This window comes from Neopelma chrysocephalum, unplaced genomic scaffold (genome assembly GCF_003984885.1).
Source record: "Neopelma chrysocephalum unplaced genomic scaffold, ASM398488v2 Primary Assembly neopelma1_24, whole genome shotgun sequence".
Taxonomy (NCBI): domain Eukaryota; kingdom Metazoa; phylum Chordata; class Aves; order Passeriformes; family Pipridae; genus Neopelma; species Neopelma chrysocephalum.
In genome coordinates this window covers 20,004,569-20,028,205 of record NW_020897693.1, presented here as the reverse complement: position 1 = coordinate 20,028,205, position 23,637 = coordinate 20,004,569, and the positions used below count along the sequence as shown (strand labels likewise).

At 36.0% G+C, this 23,637-nt stretch overlaps 1 protein-coding gene across 6 annotated transcripts in view; it reads left to right on the top strand.

Annotated features, from left to right (window-relative positions):
* The window catches only part of TTBK2 (tau tubulin kinase 2), an 81,564-nt gene that overhangs the window by 23,895 nt on the left and 34,032 nt on the right, over window positions 1–23,637 (top strand). For 4 of the 6 annotated variants that reach the window (XM_027706970.1, XM_027706959.1, XM_027706975.1 and 1 more), the window contains exons 4-6: window positions 4,387–4,460; window positions 5,501–5,641; window positions 10,278–10,382. In XM_027706970.1, coding sequence (XP_027562771.1) covers window positions 4,387–4,460; window positions 5,501–5,641; window positions 10,278–10,382 — 320 coding nt within the window. Of the gene's footprint in view, window positions 1–4,386; window positions 4,461–5,500; window positions 5,642–10,277; window positions 10,383–11,369; window positions 11,428–23,637 lie in introns of those variants that run through there. The other 2 variants (XM_027706966.1, XM_027706980.1) reach the window with 2 other exon arrangements.

The window sequence follows — 23,637 nt, the reverse complement described above, 5'->3', positions numbered from 1 at the left end:
TAAATGCTCTGAATTAATTTTTCTTTTTTTTTTCTGCACACATGAGCTTGATTCTATTTTTACAAAACCCAGAGTCTTTAAAATGGTGTAGCTGAAGCAATAAGGAAAATAGTAGGTCTGAAAGAAAATACTGGACTTTGGTAGCACTACAATGCCAATGTATTTATAAAAATATGACCTTGTATATGACTGCGTAACTGGAGTGCATTGTAAGTTTCTACTGTAAAGAATAGTCGATTTTGAGTTAAAGTGTTAGAAAAATGATTTTTTCTTAGTAAAACCTTTTTTACCTTTTGAAATATTTCTGAAAAAAAATATTTGCTGTTATAATGAAATATTGATTTGTGAATAATTGCTGTAGGGCCTTTCAGAAGTTATACTCCCAAAGGAAGACTGATAAGAACATTATAGTTCCTTTAGCAGCCCGAATCCTCCTACAGAAGAGTCTTTGGTTCTGTTGAACCATGGTAAATGTTGCCTAGATAAAAAGAACAGAACAATGAAACACCTGAACAACAGATCCACTGAGACAAATAATCCACATAATATATAAACTGAATAAATATTTCAGTTATTTGTTTTCTCAGTATTATTTATTTGAGCAAACAATAATTAGAAGCTTTTATATAACTGAAACTCAAATTTTGTATGAGATCTTTAGAAGGAGCTCTTTTGACAACCTTTCTTATGAGTAAATAATCTAAATATATTATTTCTTAGTTTTTATATTTTTTTATTCTGTTGCACAGTTAAAAAAACCCTAAAAGAAGTTAGTGATCTCATGATAATAACACTAGAAGTGACCTTTAGTCATTGCTGTGGAAGTTCCACACTTAACACTGTTACTGCTCTGGTTTAAGACGGGAAATATTGTAGGTGATTAGGAAAGCAACTACAGGGAAGAGGCAGGTCAAAGGTGAAGCTTTTGCATATAATGAGGTTTTTTAGTTAGTACAGATAGAGAACTTTATTTTTACATGCACCTATTTTTATCCACACTTAAAGGATTTTTATTAAATAAGATTATGGTAGAAACCATTTTATGTTTTACATAAAATCTTTGCTCCTAGAGGCCTTTTCCACTAATTTCTTTGCCTTCCCAAGTTTTCAGTATGGAAAACCTAAAAAATAGAAGCATAGAGAAAATCAAGAAAAATGGATGAAAATGGGGAGTAGAAAACAATGTTGTAATTGTTTCTTGAAGATTAATTTTTTATTAAATGCTTCATTTACCATATAGAAATTTGTCTTATTTTTGAAAATTTTTTTTAATATAGATTCAGAACAGGTGAAATTGTAAACAGTTCTTTCAGGATACTTTTGTAACAACCTTCTAATAGAGTACATCCTCTGAGAACAACTTTTGTCTTGTTCTTCTATTCCTTTTTGGCACGTGTGTGTATGTATTTATGTATGTATATAATTATTTTCCTTTTCTCAAAGAGCTTATGTTCTCTTACTTTCAAGGCGTTCTAGTTACCTTGGACCTGGAGGAAGGAATATAATTGTCATGAAAATCCTTTTTCTTGCAAATAGTTGGAGAGTTTGATCTATGAATCGTATGCAACGAGAGACATGAGCTGACAGAGTCATTCAGAATTCTCTTGATGTGTAGATCTGATTTAAAAAAAAAATGTACGATTTCTGGGAAAGTTACAAAAAAAACAGGCTTCTAGGAAAAAAATAAATAAGGAGGTGTAGTATGTCTCAATCAAGCAGAACAGCTCTTCCAGTCTTTACTAGAGGTAGGCACATTCTTAGGGTTATAAACATGCTTTTGAGTCTATCTGTATTAGAATCTGAAATGAGAACAGCAGTTGGCAGAAGTGCAGGAATGTACTATTTTTTATCATTCTTAACTTTCAGAAATTTTGAAAATTAAAACAGTGTGGTCATTCATTACGTGGATAAAATGAGTAATAACTTTGTGGGTACAGTACAGTGAACAGTGAAAAGCTTCAAAGAAGCTCTTTTAAGACTCTGACCTAGCAAAACGTGCTTAAATATGTGAGTAGTTGTATGACTTCTCTCTTAATTATGAAGGAGGAGTATGTTCACTGACGTGGCCATTTATTACAGCTTAGTCATCAATGACATCTTAATTTTTTTTTCCCCTTCTGTCTTGTAATTAGTGTTGCAGAATACTGTTTAACTCTTTAAGCTCCCCGGTTTTCCTTTTTTTTTAAGAAAAAGAACTCTGCTGCAACAGATGGTTGTTTTGTTTAACCATGTTGTTAGGCCATCTGTTCCCACAGTCAGATGGGAGGAGACAGATTTATCACGTCTCACTCAGTGAGAGTGAGACTCACTCAGTTGGTTTCCGTCTCACACAACCTTACAGACTTCACCCTCACTCATTTACAGCTCCCTAGCATAGTTTAGTGAGGGGCTGTGCTTGGTGTAGGCTCTAGAGCTCACTGCAGTTATACACTGCAGCAGCCTGGGAAATGATGTGTAGGCTTCTTACCCTCCCTAGGAGGTTTTTTAAGGTCATAGTTGTTTGCTGCAGCCTATTACTGTCATCTTCTCCCCCTGCACCCCAGCTGTGTAGCTCACAAGTGTGAGAAAATACTGTTTTCTTGCTGAGGGAAAAGGAGTATGTGTAAGGCTCTAGTAGGTGTCTGTAGCCCCACTGGAGTGGTGGAGGATCATTCTATTTGAATAAGGTGGACAGACCTCACTTCTCTTTTCTCTTTCCTCAGGTTTTTATAGAAGTTTAGTTTCCAGAGAATTTACCACACAAACTGAATTGATGCTCCAGTTAAAGTGGGATTTCTCTGACCAAACCACATTTTAGACATTTGCTGAATTTGACAGATAAAATCTGACTAATATACATTTCTCTGAAGATGTTCCTTCAGCGTACCCACAGTGGATGTAAAGTGAATCATAAATATTTGAGATGAGACTTCATTAACTGGAAACTGCAGCAATGAATATACAAAATTTCATCTTGAGAAATTTGCTGCTAAGTCTTTTTTTTTAATAAAATTATACTGTCTGTAATATCGCTTGTCTTACTTAAATGAATGGGTGGAAGGAAAAAGTGGAGGAAAAGCAGTGATACTTACTAGCTTAGTACTTATGTATTTGCAGAAATTGTGGAGATTTCTTTTAAAATAAATTATTTTGGTGAATCCCGTAACATTTTCTTTGTTTAAATGGGCCTACCTGATTTAATTGTATGTGGCAGGAAGCTTCCTGAGGAAGCGATAAACAGTCAACCACTCTTCTGTCAAGTGAAGTGAGAGTATTCAGAAGCTCTAGGGTCAAGTAGGGTTTTAATGGACCTATGAGTGCAGTGAGTGCAGTAGCAGCAAAAAGTCCCCCCAGATCTGTAGCTAGCCACAAGGGTAATTTGAAAAAAAGTGATGGGTTTTTTTGAATTTTTTAATTGCCTTTTTCCTTTCACTTTTTTTTTTTTAATTTTTTTCCCCCCTTTATGACAGTCTGGTAATCTTAAGGGTAAAGAAAATTATGAAAGAAACCTTAGATGACACAAATTTTACACATCTTTAGTAACCACTTGAGACCATCAGCCTGAGGAACTTAAACAGTTCCCTGTTCCCTGTTCTGTCACAGTCATAAGGGGTTCCAGCTTCTCTCCAAGTCAATGAACACAGGTATCAAAATGACAATGAATTTGTATTCCCCTTCTGTTTCCCTACTGCAGTCTTTGGCTTGCCCTTTTCTCATTATTTACTGGGGAGTCTTATGTTTTGACTTACAACTGCAGGATAGTAAGGACATTGTTTTTGACCAGTCTTCATCTCCTCTGCAGTTTGCTCCTAGGACAGGAGAAGGCTTTACAAAAAATCGGCTTAAACAAAACTATGATATTTTTTTCTCTGTTTCAGTGTACCTGAGCTGAATTTATCTTTTGTAGCTAAATAGCAAAGATCATATTCTAGAAAAAAGATATTAATAAATTGGATTTGTTGAATTATATTTTCTACAGTTTTTTAATACAAAACATAGCCCAACAAGTAACTGCTACTGTTCTCTTTTATCACGGCAGCTGCAGCTTATAGAAAAGAGGAATGGTGGCTTGGAATATTGTCTATAACAAGCCATCAGCTTTGTAGGAAAATAATCTTCTCAAGTCCAAAATGCCTCAAGTTTTTGGATCTTTAGGCATGTTGTCATGCATGTTTTCTTATGGAAGAGTGATGGCTGTGGTAGAGCTTCATATATTATGGGAAAAATCTTTTGTATAATTGCAGGTAGAACTAAGTTTGGTTTTACTGCTGTTGAATTGTGGGGAACTTAGTTTATTGAACATCTCTAAAGAAATATAACTATCTTTTTAAGTAATTCGCTAGGTATATAAAGGAATAAACCACAGAATTTCATTATTAATGGCTAATTTGCTTCTTTTTCTCTCAGGAAAAGATCATGTCTGTAGATTCATCGGATGTGGACGGAATGATAGATTTAACTATGTGGTCATGCAGTTGCAGGTCAGTGTATCAAACAGAGCTCAATGTTTGCTTGTGTGTTTTGGTTTATTAGCCAAGCATATATGAAAATACTAGTAAAATTTTAGAGGATGCCTAAAAATACCTAAAAAAATACCCCAAAGATCATGAACGCATAGTAGTGAGCAAACCTAAACTGAGCATATCCTTATATCTTTATCCTTTTATATTCTTTCCATAATTCCGTCAAAAAGGAGAAAACTTGCATCCTGAGAAAGATCTGACTTTATGAAGAGTGAACTGTGATGTCTTCTGAGATAATTTACATTCCTTTTAAGTCTTCAAGTCCTTAAGACTTGAAGATAGTCTAAAATGTATTTTATTTGTCTCTGCATTTTGTTGGCTTTTTTGATAAAAGTGAAAAAAATACCTTTTGCACATAAAAGAAAACACTTAATTCACTTTACTGAAAGACTTGTTCCCATAAAAAAGGGATAAAATGGGTGATTAGCACTGAAGGTTATGGGATTATTGTCCTTTGTCATCTTGGTGAATATGAATACTAGGAAAAGTGTGCTCTAATTCATACTATTGGTCATCTATTATTTTGGCAGACCAACAGTTTCGTGATGTCATGGGGTTGCATTTCCTACATAGTATATTTTTCATCTATTTGATATAATGTATAATTAAATTATGTACTTTTCCCTGAAGAGGTGAGTGTAAAGAAGTCTTTGTGAGTGTTTTCCCAGTGGCTTTTTTTCAGGTGTGACACAGATACAATGTTAACTAATAGTGTTTGTACTAGTCTTCTAATAGAGATTAGTTTGTTCTATGTATTTAGGAGTAGAGTGATACTAAGATTCATATTTTCAAAAACAGATTCTAAATTTAGTGTTGGAGATACTTGGGGATGTATAGTCATTACATTTAGGTGAAATGTGTTATCCTTGAGTGTTAAATAGGTATTGAGAGTATTCCAAGGTTAACCATGAACAGCTAAAGAAGTAGGAAGACTTTACACCATTTGTGAATCTTGGCTTTAGTATTTTTTTATGAAAATGTCCTTTTGATTTAATCAGGGTCGGAACTTGGCAGACCTGCGTCGGAGCCAATCTCGAGGAACATTCACCATTAGTACCACTCTGCGGCTTGGGAAGCAGATTTTGGAATCTATTGAAAGTATTCATTCTGTGGGATTCCTGCACAGGGACATAAAACCAGTAAGTCTGCCCATTAAATCAAAACAGGCAAGTAAGCTGTGGTCATTAGATGGCTGCATAAATAAGAATAGGTTCTATACTAGATGCTCAAATGCAAAAATGACAGAAATTTGAAGTTTAAATCATCAGATAGGACAGATTTTTTCCTATTAATTAATGTTGGAATGCAACAACAGTAACTTTGGTCCTTGTCATCATTGTCCCCAGTTAATTTAGGCATCCTTGCAATTTTCTGTAGTTAGAACTTCCAACTCTTATCTGTAGCATCATGTAATCAAGAGTATTTGCCATGAGATATGATATAATGTGTTTGACTAATGGCAATTAATACTGTCATATAATAAATCTAAAAGAACAGATACTAACTGCAGGGTGTATTTATAAGCCATTCAATAGCAATTTTTTTGTATTTAATATATTCTTAACAAACAAGGAAAGGAAGGACAGACAGTAAGAGAAAACTGGGTTTTTTTATTGTGCAATTCTAATAAAATCTGTTTTCAATATGCCATGAGGATAGTGCCTTCCTGACAGTATTGAGCTTTTGTTCTTACTATTTTTTATGGTTTTGACTTTATTCCTGAAATTGCACCACTTCTTTTTAATATTGCTGTGTATTTAAAATATGACTAGAACTCTGAACTGACAAAATTTGCAAATGAGAAAAAAATAAGCAAATCTTGTGTTTTCTAATAGAAGCGCATATGGCTGGTTGTATCTGACATATGTAGCTAAACTTCTTGTCAACTGAACAATACTTACCTAAAACCTCTGATAAGTTTCTGTGCATTAGGAAATTTTCATTTTCATCACTTCTTCCTGGCAACTCTTTATAAAACTTGTATTCTCCCTGAACCATCTGCATTTAAGACTTCATTTAATAGGGAAAGAGCATAGAGGCAGTGAATGTCAAGTGAAATAGGTGAGAAGAACTTAGCTGGAGCTCAAGAATTTGATGATGAAAGCAATTCAAGTTTTGAATGGGAAATGTGTTCCCTTATGGCTGGCAGGATGGACTGGGGACATCTTGTTGTCTAGCTGTATCTTGGTGGAGTTTGTGGGCTCAAATAGGATGAAAATGGAGAGTTTGATCAGGGGAAGGAAAAAAAACCCAAAAATTTAAAGGTTGAGAGAGGATAAACAGCACTGTGAGGTTATATATTAGATTCATAAAAGAAGTTAATGATCTCCAATCAGCCACAGTAAGACAAAGATTTCAGGCAAACCTTCAAACTAGGCTCGAAAACCATTCCACAGATTCTGCAATTTCCTCACCTGAAACAATTTGGCATCATATTAAAAGCTGCATCCTGCAATCCTCTGAAGAATCCTTAGGGTTTTCCCTCAAGAAGAACAAGGACTGGTTTGATGAAAACAATCAAGAAATCCAGGACTTGTTGAGGAAGAAGAGAAATGCCCACCAAGCACACCTTGCACTGCCATCCTGTCACACAAGAAAAACAGGCTTTCGTCTTGCATGCAGCAAGCTCCAACAGAAACTCCGTGACATCCAGAACAAATGGTGGACCGATCTAGCTGCAAAAACTCAACTATGTGCAGATACAAGGGTTCACAAAGGATTCTATGAGGCCCTGAAAACAGCATACGGGCCTACATACCAAGTCCAAAGCCCACTACTCAGTGCAGATGGTCAAACGCTTCTGACAGATAAAACCTCCATTCTGAATAGATGGTCTGAACACTTTCAGACTCTTTTCAGTACCAACCGTGTAGTCCAAGACTCAGCAATTCAGTCCATCACACAACAACCGGTGAAATACGAATTGGATACTGCCCCCACTTTAGGAGAAACCCTCAAGGCCATACAGCAGGTGAAAATCGGCAAGGCAGCTGGGGTTGATGGAATTCCACCTGAAGTCTGGAAACATGGGGGCCTTGCACTCCATGCTAAATTTCACGAGCTTGTGGTGCGCTGTTGGGAACTAGGCGAACTACCTTCAGACCTTCGTGATGCAGTCATCATCACCTTGTATAAGAAGAAAGGTACTAAATCAGACTGTTCAAATTACTGTGGTATTACTCTGCTCTCCATTGCTGGCAAAATCCTGGCAAGAATACTCCTGAACAGACTAATACCCGCTATAGCAGAAGGAATTCTACCTGAAAGTCAGTGTGGCTTCAGAGCCAACAGGAGCATCACAGACATGATATTTGTTCTCAGACAACTGCAAGAGAAGTGTAGGGAACAGAACAAAGGTCTCTATGTAACCTTTGTCGACCTCACCAAGGCTTTCGATACTGTGAGTAGAAAAGGTCTTTGGCAGATTTTGGAACGTTTAGGTTGTCCCCCCAAGTTCCTTAAAATGATCATCTCACTTCATGAGGATCAGCACGGCCAAGTCAGATATGGCAACACACTTTCTGAGCCCTTTCTAATAAAGAATGGTGTGAAACAAGGCTGCGTTCTCGCTCCTACCCTATTCACAGTCTTTTTCAGCATGATGCTCCAAAGGGCTACGGCAGACCTCGATGATCAGGACGGTATCTACATTCGATATCGTACTGATGGAAGCCTATTCAACCTAAGGCGACTGAAGGCCCACACTAAGACCTTAAACCATCTTGTCCGGGAGCTGCTTTACGCTGATGACGCCGCCCTTGTTGCCCACACAGAAGCAGCCCTGCAGCGTTTAACATCCTGCTTTGCAGATGCTGCTGAGCTCTTTGGGCTGGAAGTCAGCTTAAAGAAGACTGAAGTTCTCCATCAACCTGCACCTCAGGAAGTCCCCCATCATCCCCACATCACCATCAGCCAATCAGAGCTCAAATCAGTCCAACAGTTTAATTACTTAGGCAGCCTCATCTCCTCGGATGGTAAGATTGACGGGGAGATAGACAATAGGTTAGTGAAGGCATATAGTGCTTTTGGAAAGCTTCATAAAAGAGTCTGGCGAAATAAACACTTGAAGAAAAGTACCAAGATCAGTGTTTACAGAGCCATAGTGCTGTCTACTCTTTTATATGGCTCCGAATCATGGGTCATCTACCGCCACCACCTGCGTCTCCTAGAACGCTTCCATCAACGCTGCCTCCGCACAATCCTAAACATCCACTGGTCAGATTATGTGACCAATACATCTGTTCTTGAACAGGCAGCAATCACAAGTATTGAGGCCATGCTACTGAGAACACAGCTGCGTTGGGCAGGGCACGTCTCTAGGATGAAGGACCACCGCCTCCCTAAGATCCTGCTTTACGGTGAACTTGCCACTGGCTGCCGCAAGAGAGGAGCCCCAAAGAAAAGATACAAGGACTCCCTGAAGCAACAACTCAGCCTTGGCCATATTGATCACCATAACTGGTCTACTCTGGCCTCCAATCGGGAAGCCTGGAGACAGACCATTTATAACGCTGCTGATGCTTTTGAGAAAGCGCGCAGGATCACCCTTGAGGAGAAAAGACAACGCAGAAAGAATCGAGCCTCGCAGAATATACCACCTAAGGAGTCTTTCTGCTGTGTCTTTTGCAACCGGACATGCCTTTCTCGTATTGGCCTTTTTAGACACCAACGCGCTTGCAAGAAACGTGGGTAGAGCCCTTCCCAAATCTTCGTTCGCGAAGCCTAGCCATGATATGAAAAGAAGTAATTTTTCTTCCCCTTTATGAGTTCTTTTATTCTTTTGTCATTCCTTTTCCAGACAGATTATATGCTAAAAGCAAGATTTGAGCTGAAATCTTGAAGTCCTTGGTTGTTTTTTTTTTCCTTGTGATCAATTAGGCTATGCTGAAATTCTGTTCCATTTAAGAATAAAGTTGATCGCACTCAATTCATAGTTTTGATTGGTTTTTACCCTCAACTGTAGACAGTGAAGCAGTTTTGAATTTCAGATTTACTAGTACTGCTGTTTCACTTAATGGAAAAAGACGTTTTCCTGGAGTTAATTGTGTTAAGCTTCTGGTTTACTTAGGTGTGTGGTTTCAATTCTATTTCACAGAACTTAGTTTTTAGCTCTATTTTTTTTTATCATGTGATCCATTTTAAGGGGATTTGATGGGGAGAGACTTGAGACTGATTCAGCCAACATGTTCAAACATCATAGTGGTGGTTTTTTTAAAGGGCTAACACGGAATGTTAATCCTTAGGGCAAATAAGAAAATTTACTGAAGCTTTTTAGAATTAATTGCATATGTAAGTTTTCACTGACTTTCCACTGTTTTCACTGTTTGATTGGTCGTCTTTGTTGTTTTTCTGTGCTTGTTTATCTTTTTTTTTAAAGCTGGTTCTTTCCCCATCCGTGGAAGGAAAAAGCAGTTTGCACCCTATATTTTGTATTCTGCATATACGATATTAGTGCATTTGTTTAGATGAATATGTTGGCAATTTGGTTGGTAGTTTTTTGTGATGTCCAAATCAATATATGTGAGTGGGTGACATGATTCGAAAATGCTTGCTAGAAGTTAATATATTCTAAGTGACAAAGTAAGATGACAATCTTGTCAGACAATATAGCCCACTGTTCAGATGTGCTAAGAGTGATGTCTGTTTCTCTTAACAAGGAAGGATGCAGAAGTAGAATATGAATTTTCTATGATTGTGTTACTGCATTAATACATGAACATATGGAAATCTGTGTCTATGTATCTATTATCTATCTGTGTTTGTTTTTCTTCCTAGTCAAACTTCGCAATGGGACGTTTTCCTAGCACCTGTAGGAAGTGTTATATGCTGGATTTTGGCTTGGCACGGCAATTTACCAACTCGTGTGGGGATGTCAGACCAGTAAGATTTTTTCACAGTTGAAATTCGAATACTTGAATGTGGTAGTATGCTCTCTTTTCTTCTGGAGAAGTATGGGAGTTGCACTGAACTGGTAACTGTTCTAAGCTTGACAAACACTATTCCAGATCAGAAATGCCATGTGATTTATTGATTATGTTAAAGACAGGCGGTTGGGAATGATTCAGGTTCTGATTTTTGGCTTGAGGCAGAGGTGATGATTTTTGGGATAATCTGTCAGGTTTTCATTAATTATCAGAGTAATAATAATGGCCAGTCTTCACGAACGAAGATTTGGGGAAAGGTCTTTTTACCTTTCCAGCCTGCGCAATGGATTTTTTAGGTGAGACACAGCCTGATCAGAGTAATATACCAGAGCTGAATTTCACTTGGTATTGTATATTGTGTTTAAAAAAACCCAACAACTATGAGGAGAAAAAAATAAAAGTCAGACACTAAAGTGAGTCTATATAATCTTCTGAAAGTGAAAGTCTGAATAATTAAAACAGTGATAGGACACTAATTATAATATATATGAAGACATAGTTAAGTGTAGTTACTGTATTCTAAATACAAACAATCTGAAGAAAATTGTAGATAAAAGCATATCAATGAGGAAATTACAATTTTAAGTACAATGGAGTCTCCCTAATTCACTGATGGGCAGTTAATTTTGTTAATTTCAAAGTTTGAAAATGAGCAAGTCAGGCCATGGTACGTGGTGATGTTTAAAGAAACATTTTCTTTATTAAGCTAGTTTAGTTTTCATTTTGATGGTAATACTGACTAATGTACTAGTAAATATTGTGCAGCATATTTATAAATATGATGTGAGTGGTAGAAGACATCTCTACAGGATTTTCACTTTTATTTTACCTAAGAAGTTGGGAAAGTGGCAGATTTTTTTGTGCAGATTATGAGGTATCTGAATTAGTAAGGTAAATTAGTGGGGTTCTGCTGTACTCTATTCCTTCAGCCATAATGCTGGACACTGCAATGAAAGCAAAGAGCAGGGGAGACCAACAGAGTGGCTGCTGCTGTTGGAAAGGTGAGCTAAACATTTTAAGTAGTTTTACTTCTCTTTTATTTTATTATTTCTCAGTGTTCTTGTCATGTTCTGTATGTTTGGCTGCTTCTAATGTTTTTTGAGATGACCTGTAATTTCAAAGAGAAAACAATCCCCAAGTTTCTGTATATATACACACACCAATGGTAGCATTTTCAGAAACAAATAGATGATAACAACAGAAAATTCAATATTTCTGCCATTCCTTCTGTTGTAAAAACTCACCTGTTGCCTTTTGTTTTTCATTGCAGTGCCCTACAATGTAACTGAAGTAATTCTTCAATTTAAGTTGTTTGGAATTTTTTGACAGTGTAACCCATATTTATAGAGTACAGTGGTGGTGGAGAGAAAGACAGTGGTTTTGTTTGTATATAATATTTCGAAATGACTATTATTGTATAGAGAGCAACCATACTGTTGGCATTGCTTACTAATAAAATTTGTTAATATTTTCATTAAACGTTCTATGTGCTTCTCCTTAAGGCTGTCCTTCTAAGCTTCATTAGATTTGTTCAGCAGATCCTGCAAATAATCCAGGACAATGTAAAAGCATGTTCTCCAAAAACATAATACTCTATTGGTGAAAACCTGTTCCATAGTTAAAGCTGACTGGTTGACTATTAGCTTTTTATAACCCTAATTTTGCTTTCCCTGTTAAACTGTCTTTATCTCAACCCATGAGTTTTCTAGTTTCTTTGCTTTTGATTCTCTCCCCATCCTGCTGGGTGGACGGGTGGCAGTATGGGGCTTGGTTGCTGGCTGGGGTTCAACCACAGGAGGCTTTTGTTTGTTGTTTGTTATAGACAAGTTTGTTTGTTGTCAGTTCATTTTCTTTGTGAGGAGTTATGGTGTCTCCCTAGACTTCTTATCTGAAAGAATGGTCAAAGTAGAGAACTTAAAATGAGAAAGTCATCTGAACTAATTCCATGCCATAGTTCCATACTAAAGGATCTCCCGGAGATACCTATCATGCCTGTCATTTCCTAATGCATCTCAGCGTCATTTTCAGAGGTGTTGTTCATCTTTGTACTACCCATCTTAATGTCAGATGCCGTGGTAATTTAGCACCATTCAGTTGTAGCTGCTTCTGTCTGAATACTGTTTTGAAAAATGCAAATTTAGTATAAAAAGCTTCTCAGAAGGTAGTATTTAAAAAAAAAATAAGGGTTTGCAACACTTGTAGTGCTTACTGTGTTTTTCATTGCATTTTGGAGTGTCACATATGGACTATCTTTTTCAATAATTGAGGAGCAAGCAGTTTTCAGCCCATTTCACTTTTTTTCCCCCAGTGGGATTTGTGGTAGCATGATTTTTCACCCTTGGATTAGATTGTCTAAAATGACCTTTGGTTTGCAGCAGCCAGATAACAGTAATACTGATTTTGAAAGGAAAAAATAAAACTTCAAGGAGATATATTCTAATTCATCCACCAAGAGTATGATGGAATCTAGGAAACTGCTTCTGTAGGTATTAGTGTCATCTTAATTCCCACATTTTTGTATCCATCAGAATCCCTTTTTCATGAAAAGCTTAAGCTTTTGAAGTCAGTAAGCAACAGCAGTTTTCATATGAACTACTGCTGCAGGATGCACTGATTTTTACATAACAAATAATTAAGAAGGGAAACAAATATTTCATGTGAATCATCAGTTAGGTTTTCTTCATTTATTAACTTGGGAGCCTAGCCAATGATATGTTATTTGGGTCATCCATTCCATCTGACTCAAGCTTTCAATATAAAAGAGGGCATGAAGTTAAAGAGCAGATGCATTCTACCAGTTTTTCAAACTTGGCATACATTGCTATAAACTTAGAAGCTTATGTTTTATGTTTATAAAAACTAGTATCAAATTTTCTCCTTATTCTTCCTGGTTTCCCTGGTACTTCTGTTGTTGCCTTTTTTGCTTTTTTACATAAGCTTCTTTTCCCCCACTGCAGCTGAAATAGCCTTTTAAAGCCTCTCTCTAGAACTATGTAATTTCTTCATTAAGGGATATCAGAACTCTATTTCAGAAAACAATGAAATAATACATTTCCAGTGTATTTCCCAAATATTTTAGTTGTAGCTGTCTTTATTCCCTTCTCTACAAAGGAAATGCACTTTCTAAGTCTTCTTTTTACACTGTGTAGGTAGTAATCTGTTGTAAACTTAGTGAGGAGGGTTAGAATTGGTTATAAATGTAATACAACAACTGTTAGAAAAGGACTAATCTTTTCTGGTATTCCATAATCATTATCCAGACTGTGATTTTAAAGTCAGCATTTTCTTTATGGGAAAATATTACCCCACTTTATAAACAGGGTTAAGAGTTCATTTCAGGAAATTAAGGAGCATTTTGAGGGATGATTTTACGTAATGAAAATGTGTTCAAGGTTTATTAGTCTGCCCCAGTGTCTGAACATTCAGTCTAAATGTAATACCTTTATTGGTCATCTTAAGGACCCAGAGGTTTTACATTCTCTTGGGTTATTCAGTCAGCACAGACAATTTCCCATTTGTTCCAGGTGCTAGCCTTAAAATTAATTAGTTGCAGTTGCAGTTTTCTTATTATAGTGTAATTTTACTACAGTGGTCTACTTCAGTTGGTGAATCTTCAAAACTGAAAGAAAAATAGATTAACATAAAATTTAAAGCAAAAACAAAGCTTTGCACACTTTTTCATGCTACAAATAGTTCTTTCTCAGAAATACTACTGGATAATAAAACATTTTTAACTGCTGATTTTGAAATAGATTCATTTCAACAAAGTTGTCCTGTCTTGCAGCTGTCTGAATGACTCTTCTTGTGAGGAGCTAATTTTAAAGAGAGAGGGATATGTCTGTTGTATCTCAGTAATAAGATATTTCTAAAATGTATGAATATGTTGAAGACAGTAGAGAAGTGCTGCAATTCATTAAGTTGTATGATCTGACACTATAACCTGGTTAGAGCATAAAAGGCAGAAACAAACACTTATTGCAGCTTGTAAGTTTCTGAATGATGAAAGCAAAGTAATGACAAATGCGTATTGTAGTGTTGCTTGGAAGGGCGTAGAATAATTCATGGTTGTTTAAAAAGGAAAGCATATGTAATTTTATATTTTCTGTTCAATTTACTTAGCCTTGTTTTATTAGCTAAAGAACTTGAAGTCTCACTTAAATATGTCATAAAAACTTAAAACTTTTCAGCCAAGACCTTAAATGCAAATGGCATATACTAGATGTAGGTAGTACCAGCATTATGTGTCTTAGAGTGGAGATGAAATGTATCTATTGTACCACATCATTGCTTCAAGAGCAAATAGAAAAAGGTATAACTCTTGCAGATAAGGTCTTTGGAAATGTGTTCGGTCTATTAACATATAGTTCAGTATTTACAGTGGGTAGGTTTGGATCTGGGTTTGTTTGTTTGTTTTTCCTGTTCTTTGATTTGTATGCATTGAAGATCTGGAGGTTTAGGTTGGATATTAGAAAAAGGTTCTTCACCCAGAGTGTAGCTGGTCACTGGAACAGGCTTCTCAAGGAAGTGGTCACAGCACCAATCCTGAGAGAGTTCAAAAAGTTTTTGAATGATACTCTCAGGCACATGGTGTGACTCTTGGGGATAGTCCTGTGCAGGGCTAAGGGTTGGACTCGCTTATCATTGTGGGAACCTTCGAACTTGGCATGTTCTGTAGTTCTGTGATATTTTGACCAATTATACTTTTGTGAAAACTTGAACAGTGTTACATGTGTAGCTGGGAATGGGATGAAGAATATGGAAAATTGGATAATAGTATATGTGTGTATAGGCTTCTGAAACTGAATTTTACGTGTTGGGGACATTATTAGGATACAGGTATTTGGGGTAGATGTAGGATTGAATGATAGAGTGGAAGTTGATAAGGAAACACAGATGGGTGGGAGGAGCCTTGTCTGGTGAGGGAAAAGATTGGAAGAGAGAAAATTTAGTGTGGGAAGGAGAATAAAAACTTCTGGGGATGATGTAGGCTTTTGAAAGAAAGCAAGCAAATATATTGTTGGAGAGAGGAAGCCAACAATTGAATTAATAGTGTAGATAAGAATTGATTACTCCAAAGCAGGGTAATTAGAATATAATTGTGGGGAGACTCTAATCATCAAGCAAATACATTTAGCAGGATGCAAATTTAGTATATTTATGAGATTCATAGTCTGCTGTTTATTGCTTTTTAAGAGTGTAATACCTACCATTTTGTTTGCCACTATCTTAGAGATAGCCAAACTAAATAGTACTAGCATCTATTTTGTTTTTTTTTCTTGAGACAAAGAGTAAATTATTCTTTTTGGGTGTAAACCTAACTTCATACAGCCTTCAATTTCTGTGTCTCTATTTACATGGTGAAAATGGAAAGTGAAGGTGTCAGCTGTGGTACAGAAATAGAAAACCTTGAGGGACAAAATCTGAAGGACATTTGCATTCTTAACATCATCAGTACTGCAGATAGCAGTTGTCATCACTCCTGTTTTAAAGTGAACATTAACCACAGCTGTTCTTTGAGGTACTATTAAATTTGATATAAAGAAAGCAAAATAAAAGAAAAAAAGAAGCCAATGGTCTTTGCTGTTAGAGATTAACCTTTGAAAAATAATTTTAGGTCATAATTCTTTAAAAAGCTACAAATTCAAATGTCATGTATTATCACAGGCCTGAGTTTTGTGGTCTTTTATTTCTGTGGATTGCAAATTCTAAATAACTACATTGTATTTGTTTTACAAAGAAGATAGTGTAACGTGCAAGCTGACGTGACAAAGCTAGGGAGTACCAGTTAAAAACCTATCCACGAGTAGGTGGTGGTGTTTAGATAAAACCTTTTTATCTCAAACATCAGTGTTTTTCTACTCCGTATGCAGGTTTCACTGACTGGCAGGCTAGAGAATTGTTCAGATCAACAGCCAATCCCCTTTGTCTGATGATTTGGACTCACCAAAGGTAATCGAAGGAGAAAACTCCTTTTTGTTTGATTTGGTGCTTAGTTTGGAAGGTGGGCTTCCTCTTTGAGAGTATCCTGATTAGTGGTTTGAAATGTGTTCTGAGGAGACTCTTTTGTGTATGGAACTGTTGTATTTTTGATAAATAAGGCTTTTTAGGTCAAAGGGAGAGTTAGCCTATGACTGCATTCCTCATCTCCCCACCTTTCTCCTGTCCTTCCCAGTGACTAGATTTTAGGTCATCCTTCAGCTTGTTATTTAAACAAAATGAAGAGCTTCATCAGAGTTCTCTCCATCATAGGGGTTTTTTTAGCATGACCTTCATTTCAAGTGTCTAAATTTTTCTGTATTTATTTGCAAATAAGTAAAAAAATAAAAATTGCATTCTTTTTAATATACGTTAAGGAGGTTTACAGTATTTTACATCTAACTCTACAGTTTGTTTGGGTTTTTTTAGCCTGGAAATTTGAAATCTTAAACATTACCAAGCTGGGAATTCCTGGTTTGAGAACAGCTAGAAAATGTAGCACTGTTTTTTTCTGATATGCTTTGTATTAAAGCAGTCACAAAACTTACTCTCTGAACACTGACAAAAGTATTCCAATCCAAAGATGATAGCATATCCACCTAAATTTTCTGAGGCATTACTCATGCTCTTTACTGGTGACCTGTCAGTAACAAAAATTGTCTCTGACTTCTACTAAAGCAGAAGATACACCAGCTGCTGTACAGTCTGACCCTTAGAAAAATGCAGTGAAAGCAATTGTGAATGCAAATGTTTAGGTCTTTTTATTGTCTAGGGAAGCAGTTACAAATCTGTTCAGATCAAACAATGAACATGTTATTCTATTCAGCATTTATGTACAAAATCAGCTAAGTGCTCTTTGCCTTTCTTCAGTGCCCTCAGGTTCTGAGGATTTCCAGTAAATGAGGTTTTATCTTCAAATTTCACTTTAGGGTGACAGGTGGTGTCCTAGAAATGTACTTTAAGAAGCTGAATTCTTAAAAAAAAAACCAAAACAAACACAAAGCCCAAAACAAACAAGAACCAATAAAAAAAATGAAAACAACACCCCCCAAAAAACCCAACCCTGCACAGAATGCTGCACAGAAATGTGTTGGTAGATAACAAAGCAGAACATTGTATCTATTTTGAAAGCTTTGGAAGTCTATTGTACTTCAGTTAAGTACAGGAAGTGAAAGTATAATTTCCTTGTATATTCATATTTTCATTTTGTTTTTTACTTGCAAAAATTTGGGAATACATTTGATTTGCATGATGTTTCTTTTTAATAATATTCTGGATTATCTTGATTGCTGAGCAAGACTAGAGAACACCTCCATCTTATTCTGCCTTACCTCCTGTCATCTTGGCAGAAGAATTGTTTATTTCTGTGTTTGGAAGAGAACATTGTTTTTATGGTACTGAAAGAGTGGAAGCTATATCCATTAAATACTTTTTATGATGGGAAAAAAGGTGGGATAGTGGGATTTTAAGAACTGAAGGAGCAATAGTGAAGCTACACTGCTGTAAGCAAAATGATCACTGCAAATCTTTTGTCCTCTCTGAAGGCAATTTGGATTCACAAACTGTTTAAAGATGGATTGCTTATATATGCTTCTCAATCTTCAAGTAAATGCTTTTATAGCAAACATTGATATAACTTTAGGAAAAAAAGACTCAGAAGTGGTCCACAGATAGTACTGACTAAAACTGGTGCAGTTTTCTTTGTTTGCCTCAGTACCAGGATTTGTGTTAGTAACTACTGAATGATACCTTGATTGCATGAATTTATTATAAATAAGAGTCTGTGTACTGGAAGTTGTTCAAGAATAGTTACTGAACATTGCATTCAGATTAAAATTTGGATTGAAATGAGACCACTTATTAAGTTCAATTGATTGGCAGCCCTTTGGTCAACTCCAGAAAATTGTGCAATTGATCAGGTTTTGGTTTTAGTTAAAGAGCAGGAAGATACACTGTTTCTTTAGCAGTTCCTTGATACATCTGTTTTGAGTGATAGATTAAGCAAAATCCAAGGACTGGGAAATGTTTATGAGTACATTATTAAATGGCAGTGGATTACATAGAAAATAATTAAATAGTACGAAAAAGTTCCAGGGAGCCGTTTCAATTCTTAGCGCACCACATCAAGCATATTATAAATAATTGGCTAAAATATGTTAACGGGTCTAAACAGACTTCTCTTCCATACCTGATCAAAACTGTTGAAAGCCCGGTGCTGCAGGGTCCATGTCATTTTGTTAAATGTACTGTTCAGTGGTTGTTTCATCCTGTTGAGGAGCATTTTGTTCCTAGCATTTACCTTATGCTATCTTTTCTCAGTCATGTTCTCTCTCAGTTCCTAACAGTACGTTACACAGGGATATGATTAGTTGAGGATTGCATGTGTACACCTAAACAAGGAAAATCATACTTATTTTTCCACTTGAAATACTTTCATTTTCCTCAGCTGTACTACCTGTCTCATATTTAACATGTATTTTCATTTAAATGTAAAGTGCAATTTTTGAGCTCCTTTTCTTCATTTCATTTTTACCTGCAAGTTGTAACTAAATCTTATTATTTGCTCACTGAAACTTTTGTAAACTTCTCTAAATTTATCCACAAGCCTCCCTTTTGATAAAATTTTCATCAATCCTTAGGTTATTTTCTTACCAGTTATTGCAACAACAACTCTTTAGCCTCCTCCTTGCGCTGATACTCTTGTGTGAGTAGAGTTTACTGGAGTCCTGTCTCATTAATAGTTGCATATCTGTGTAGTTAGGCTGCTGTTGTCCTGGCTGCAGGTGATGAACATGACAAAGAAGTGTTTCTGTAGGTGCTATGTTACTATACATGTTATGTCACAAAGAACAATTTAAACCTGAAGATAATCCTGTTTTATCATTTTCTTAACCTGTTTTTGAAAAACACAAGTACTTGAGTAGTTCAGCGTGCATTCTCAAGCTTAGCATGGAGGTACCCTATGATGTGGAGCAAGAGCTACGTGACTATTCAGGCATGGCACAAGAAGCTCTCAAGAGCCTTCCAGTTCTCCCAAAGGACTAATCTGCTCCAGCTCAGCAAAGGGTTCTCTTCGTTACTGCTCTACCAAACTGATAACACCATCGTCCTCTCCTCCTTGCTGTCACAGAAAGATTCAAACTATGGGAAGGGTGATAGTCAAGTGCTGGAACAGACTGCCCAGAAGTCACCATTCCTGGAGGTATTTAAAATATGTGGATGTGGCACTTGGAGATGTGGTTTAGTGATGGACTTAACAGTGCTGGGTTAATGGTTGAACTTAATGATCTTAGAGGTCTTTTCCAACTAAATGATTCTATGATGGAGAAAGAAAAACATGTTAATAGGTTCCTCTCCTTATAATAGTCTCTGGAGGCTTTTACACACTGAAATACTTCAGAATACACTTTTTATACCTTATTTCTTTGAGTGAACACGCCATTATCTTGCAACATAATTGTTTGGAACAAGGAAATGACAAAAAGTTACTTTTCCTCCTCATCAATTGCCTAAAAGCTATGATATACTGGACACCTCTGCACTAATGGTTATAAAGTAAAGACCTGTGCGTGAGAAGTTCCCAGGATGAAATGTCTATAACTGGGCAATCCTAAAATCAGATTTTTAAAAATTTCTTCAGTGTTTATGTAACAAAGGCAGAAATGAGTGTGAAGAAGCACTGAACACATGGAATCATGGAATGGTTTGAGTTGGAAGAGACCTTAAAGATCACGTAGTTCCAATCTCCCTGCTGTGGGCAGGGAAGCCACTCACTAGACCAGGTTGCTCAGGCCATATCCAGCCTAGGCTTGAACACTTCCAGGGATGGGTCCTCTACAGCCTCTCTGGGCAACCTGTTTCAGTGCTTCATCACTCCCTGAGTAAAGAATTTCTTCTAAACAAAGCTAAACTTCTTTCAGTTTTTCACTGTTACAAGCTTTCTGTGGACATAGAGCAGGTATCTAATCATGAATTTTGAGACCAGCCTCCTAAACAGCCACCTCTCTTTGCTTCTCTTCAGCACTTTGTGCAAGAATTCAAGAGCTGGGACTGTAAATAAGTAATAGATTTGTACTGAACTTGCTGTAAATCAGCAGAAAGACATAGAATGAACAAGAGTTCATAAGCAAAGGAATATTTAAAAATGTTAGTGTGTAAATCTTAATTTATTTGAATACTGTTGTTGCACTGATTGTGTGTTTTGCAATTAGCAAAATCAGTTCAACTATTATGGCACAAATAAATGTAAAAGAAGGAGCAATAGGCACGTATGTGATATAATTCAGCTGCCAAATTAGAATGCAGTAAGCTCCTGAAATTAGAGTTGAAAACTATTTACTGTATGTTCTTTGTTTGTAAAATAAATATTTTTATTAATAAATAATGATTCAAAAGTAGTGTTGGAAGAGAGGACTGGAGTAATTTTTTGGAAACCTGACTATCCCTTCCTATGATAGCCCACTTCTGCCTTTCCATGTTTATTAAATTAAATTTTGTACATTTTGCTACTGTAGAACAAAGAAATGGTCTAAAGAACAAATATTTTTAGAACTATATTTTCAGCTTTTCTTCACTGAATTTGCATCAGTCAGACTACATTATATATACTTTTGGAAATAGGTGAGATTTGCAAGATTCCATTCTAAATTCTGAACTAAACATTTGATAGTTGATAGCTTTTTAAAAAGTGGACTACTTGAAAAAAAAGCTTGTTTCAATAGATGGAGTTCCATTGAAGAGCCCAAGATGACATTATAGCATTATATTTTCTTTAAACCTTTCAGTTCTACAGAAAAGAAATTACTGTATAATATCACAGTCATTCAGTGGCAGATGTAAACATATAATGTCTCTTTTAAAAAGGCTATACATGCTCCTTTAATTTTTTCTCTCATGTCTTCTAAGTCATCAAAGACTGGAACCTAATTATTTTTTTCCTTAAATATCAAGAGAAACTGTACAAGGTTGGTTATTTGCTGAAGAGACTAAGTCAAGAGCCCTTTGTTTAATTGGTATATAAGTAATCTGCATGAGTTGAAAGAATTATGACATTAGTCATTTGAGGTTCCATTTCTGAATTAGTGATAATTTTATAGGGAAGACAAGGGAGTTAGTTTGGAGAGATTTGTGCAGACATTATTTTTAATAGATTACAATAACTATTAAACTGTTGGGTTTCCAAAGTTTTTGAAGTAATGCATTGCTGTGATACATGTACCAGTGACAGATCTATGCAGCTATAATGATATATCTGTGTTATATCTGCCAGTGTAACACTAATTATTGTCTGCCATAACCTCCTTCAAGGACATACAGGGATATTACTTAAGGCACAATCTTATAGAGTATATATGTAGCATTTTCAGCATCCACTGAACATGATCCTCGCAAGTTTGGTTGTATTACTGACACACAGACAGCTGCTGTCTCGTGTGTGATAGTACAAGGTCAAAAAGACAGGCAGTGAGTTAATGCAAAAGATGAAAAAAGAGCATTATCAATTGACTTGGTGACAAAAGTAGAATGGATATATGAATTTCATGAGGTCTGATGTTGTTTTGTAACATGTCAATTGAATAATCTTGCAACAACTAAATAAAAAACTTTAGAAAATCATGTGTGGTTATTTGTTCGAGAGTAAGATTCCTTGTAACCTGCTGTTTGGGGTAAAAAATAAAATAGAATACACAATATTAATGTCCTGCCTGAAGGAACAGGTTGAGAAAGAGTTGAGATATGAAAAATGATTATAATAAAATACCTTGTAATTGTTAGGGTCTGTTGGGGTTTTTTTCTCCTTTCCTGTAGTGTGCAGAACACTGATATTGTTTCCAAACAATCATTAAACAATTTAACTTAGAAATTTAATTTAAGCAGTCTGAAATGTCCTGTATAGCTGTTTCGTATTCTGATTCAGCAGTTCCTTCACTTTCTATAGAACTAATAGATGCTCAGGGCAGTAGGCTGTAACAGCCTTGAAAAAAAAACCAAAACCAACCAACCAAACAAACAAAAAAAAAATCATTTTTCTGCTGAGATTTGATCTTATTTTTGAAAGAAATTATCTATGAATGGTGAAACTCACTGTTTTCCTATTGTTTTGTGCTTCCCTTATGCCCTCCAAATTTCTTAGTATTTGCAGCTTCATACTACACCCTCCTTTCCTGACCAATACATGGTTGCACTTTTGGGACTAGGCATGTACTTACTTGCTATCTAAAATTAATGCTGGTTGACCAACTCAGTGGTGTCTCTTAAGATGGATGTGAACCATTTTAATTGAATTTTAGCTGTCTGTCTCTGTGTCAATTTACTAATTTGAGTTCTATCTATAATCACCAATTTTCATTAAACTTGCAGGAACTGGAAGTCTTTGAGAGCTGTGCTATTTGTCTGAAATTAAAAGCTATTGTAGTGGAAAGACAGATGGTTTGGTCCAGTAAGATTTGTTTCCTGATGAAAATAGAAGCAAACCAAAATCAAACTGGAAACTTTAGTTTCCAGTTCCTTCTGAGCTATGAGATAAATTCTCTGCTAAATTATGAAAAATTATTTTGTATAGTTTAAGAAGGAAAATGTGTTATTTTATTGTTGTGGTTTAACCTCAGCCTCTTGCTCATTTCCCTCACCCCCCTCCTGCCCCTGTGGGATGGGGAAGAGAATTGAAAAGACGGTATATTTATGTACATTAGCTTGCTTGAGATGTTTTGCTTTCCATTCATAGTTGAAATAAGTCTACTACTTGAAATAGTCTACTTCTGGATTTATGCAGCTCTTTAATATATGGTGTAATCATTATCATTATAAATACTTAATAAGATATGTACAAAACAATTAAAAATTAAGGTATTGGTTCTCCAATAAGAACTCTGCTAAGAGCACAGAACTTCCCATAGTGCAGAACAAATGTAAAATTTTGACTTACAGAGGTAAATAAAACAATATTCTGCTCTCTGGGGAAATTCTCTGTCAGAGCATAGCTGGTTTATGTAGAGTCTTCCTCCTACAGTAATCTCTGCTTCAGCTCATGGTATAAGAGGAAGAAGAAAGACTGCATGGGGCAAAGCAAAAATAGACATGGCAGATTTATTCTGTGTGTTTTTTCACTTAGTAGGTTGTTACCATCTCCAGCCCACCAGACTTTTTGTTCGCTCATGAATCAGCTTTGGAACGATCGTCGTTTTCAGCTTAGTGCATCACATTGGCTGAGTAAATACTCCAGATTGAAAACTGAG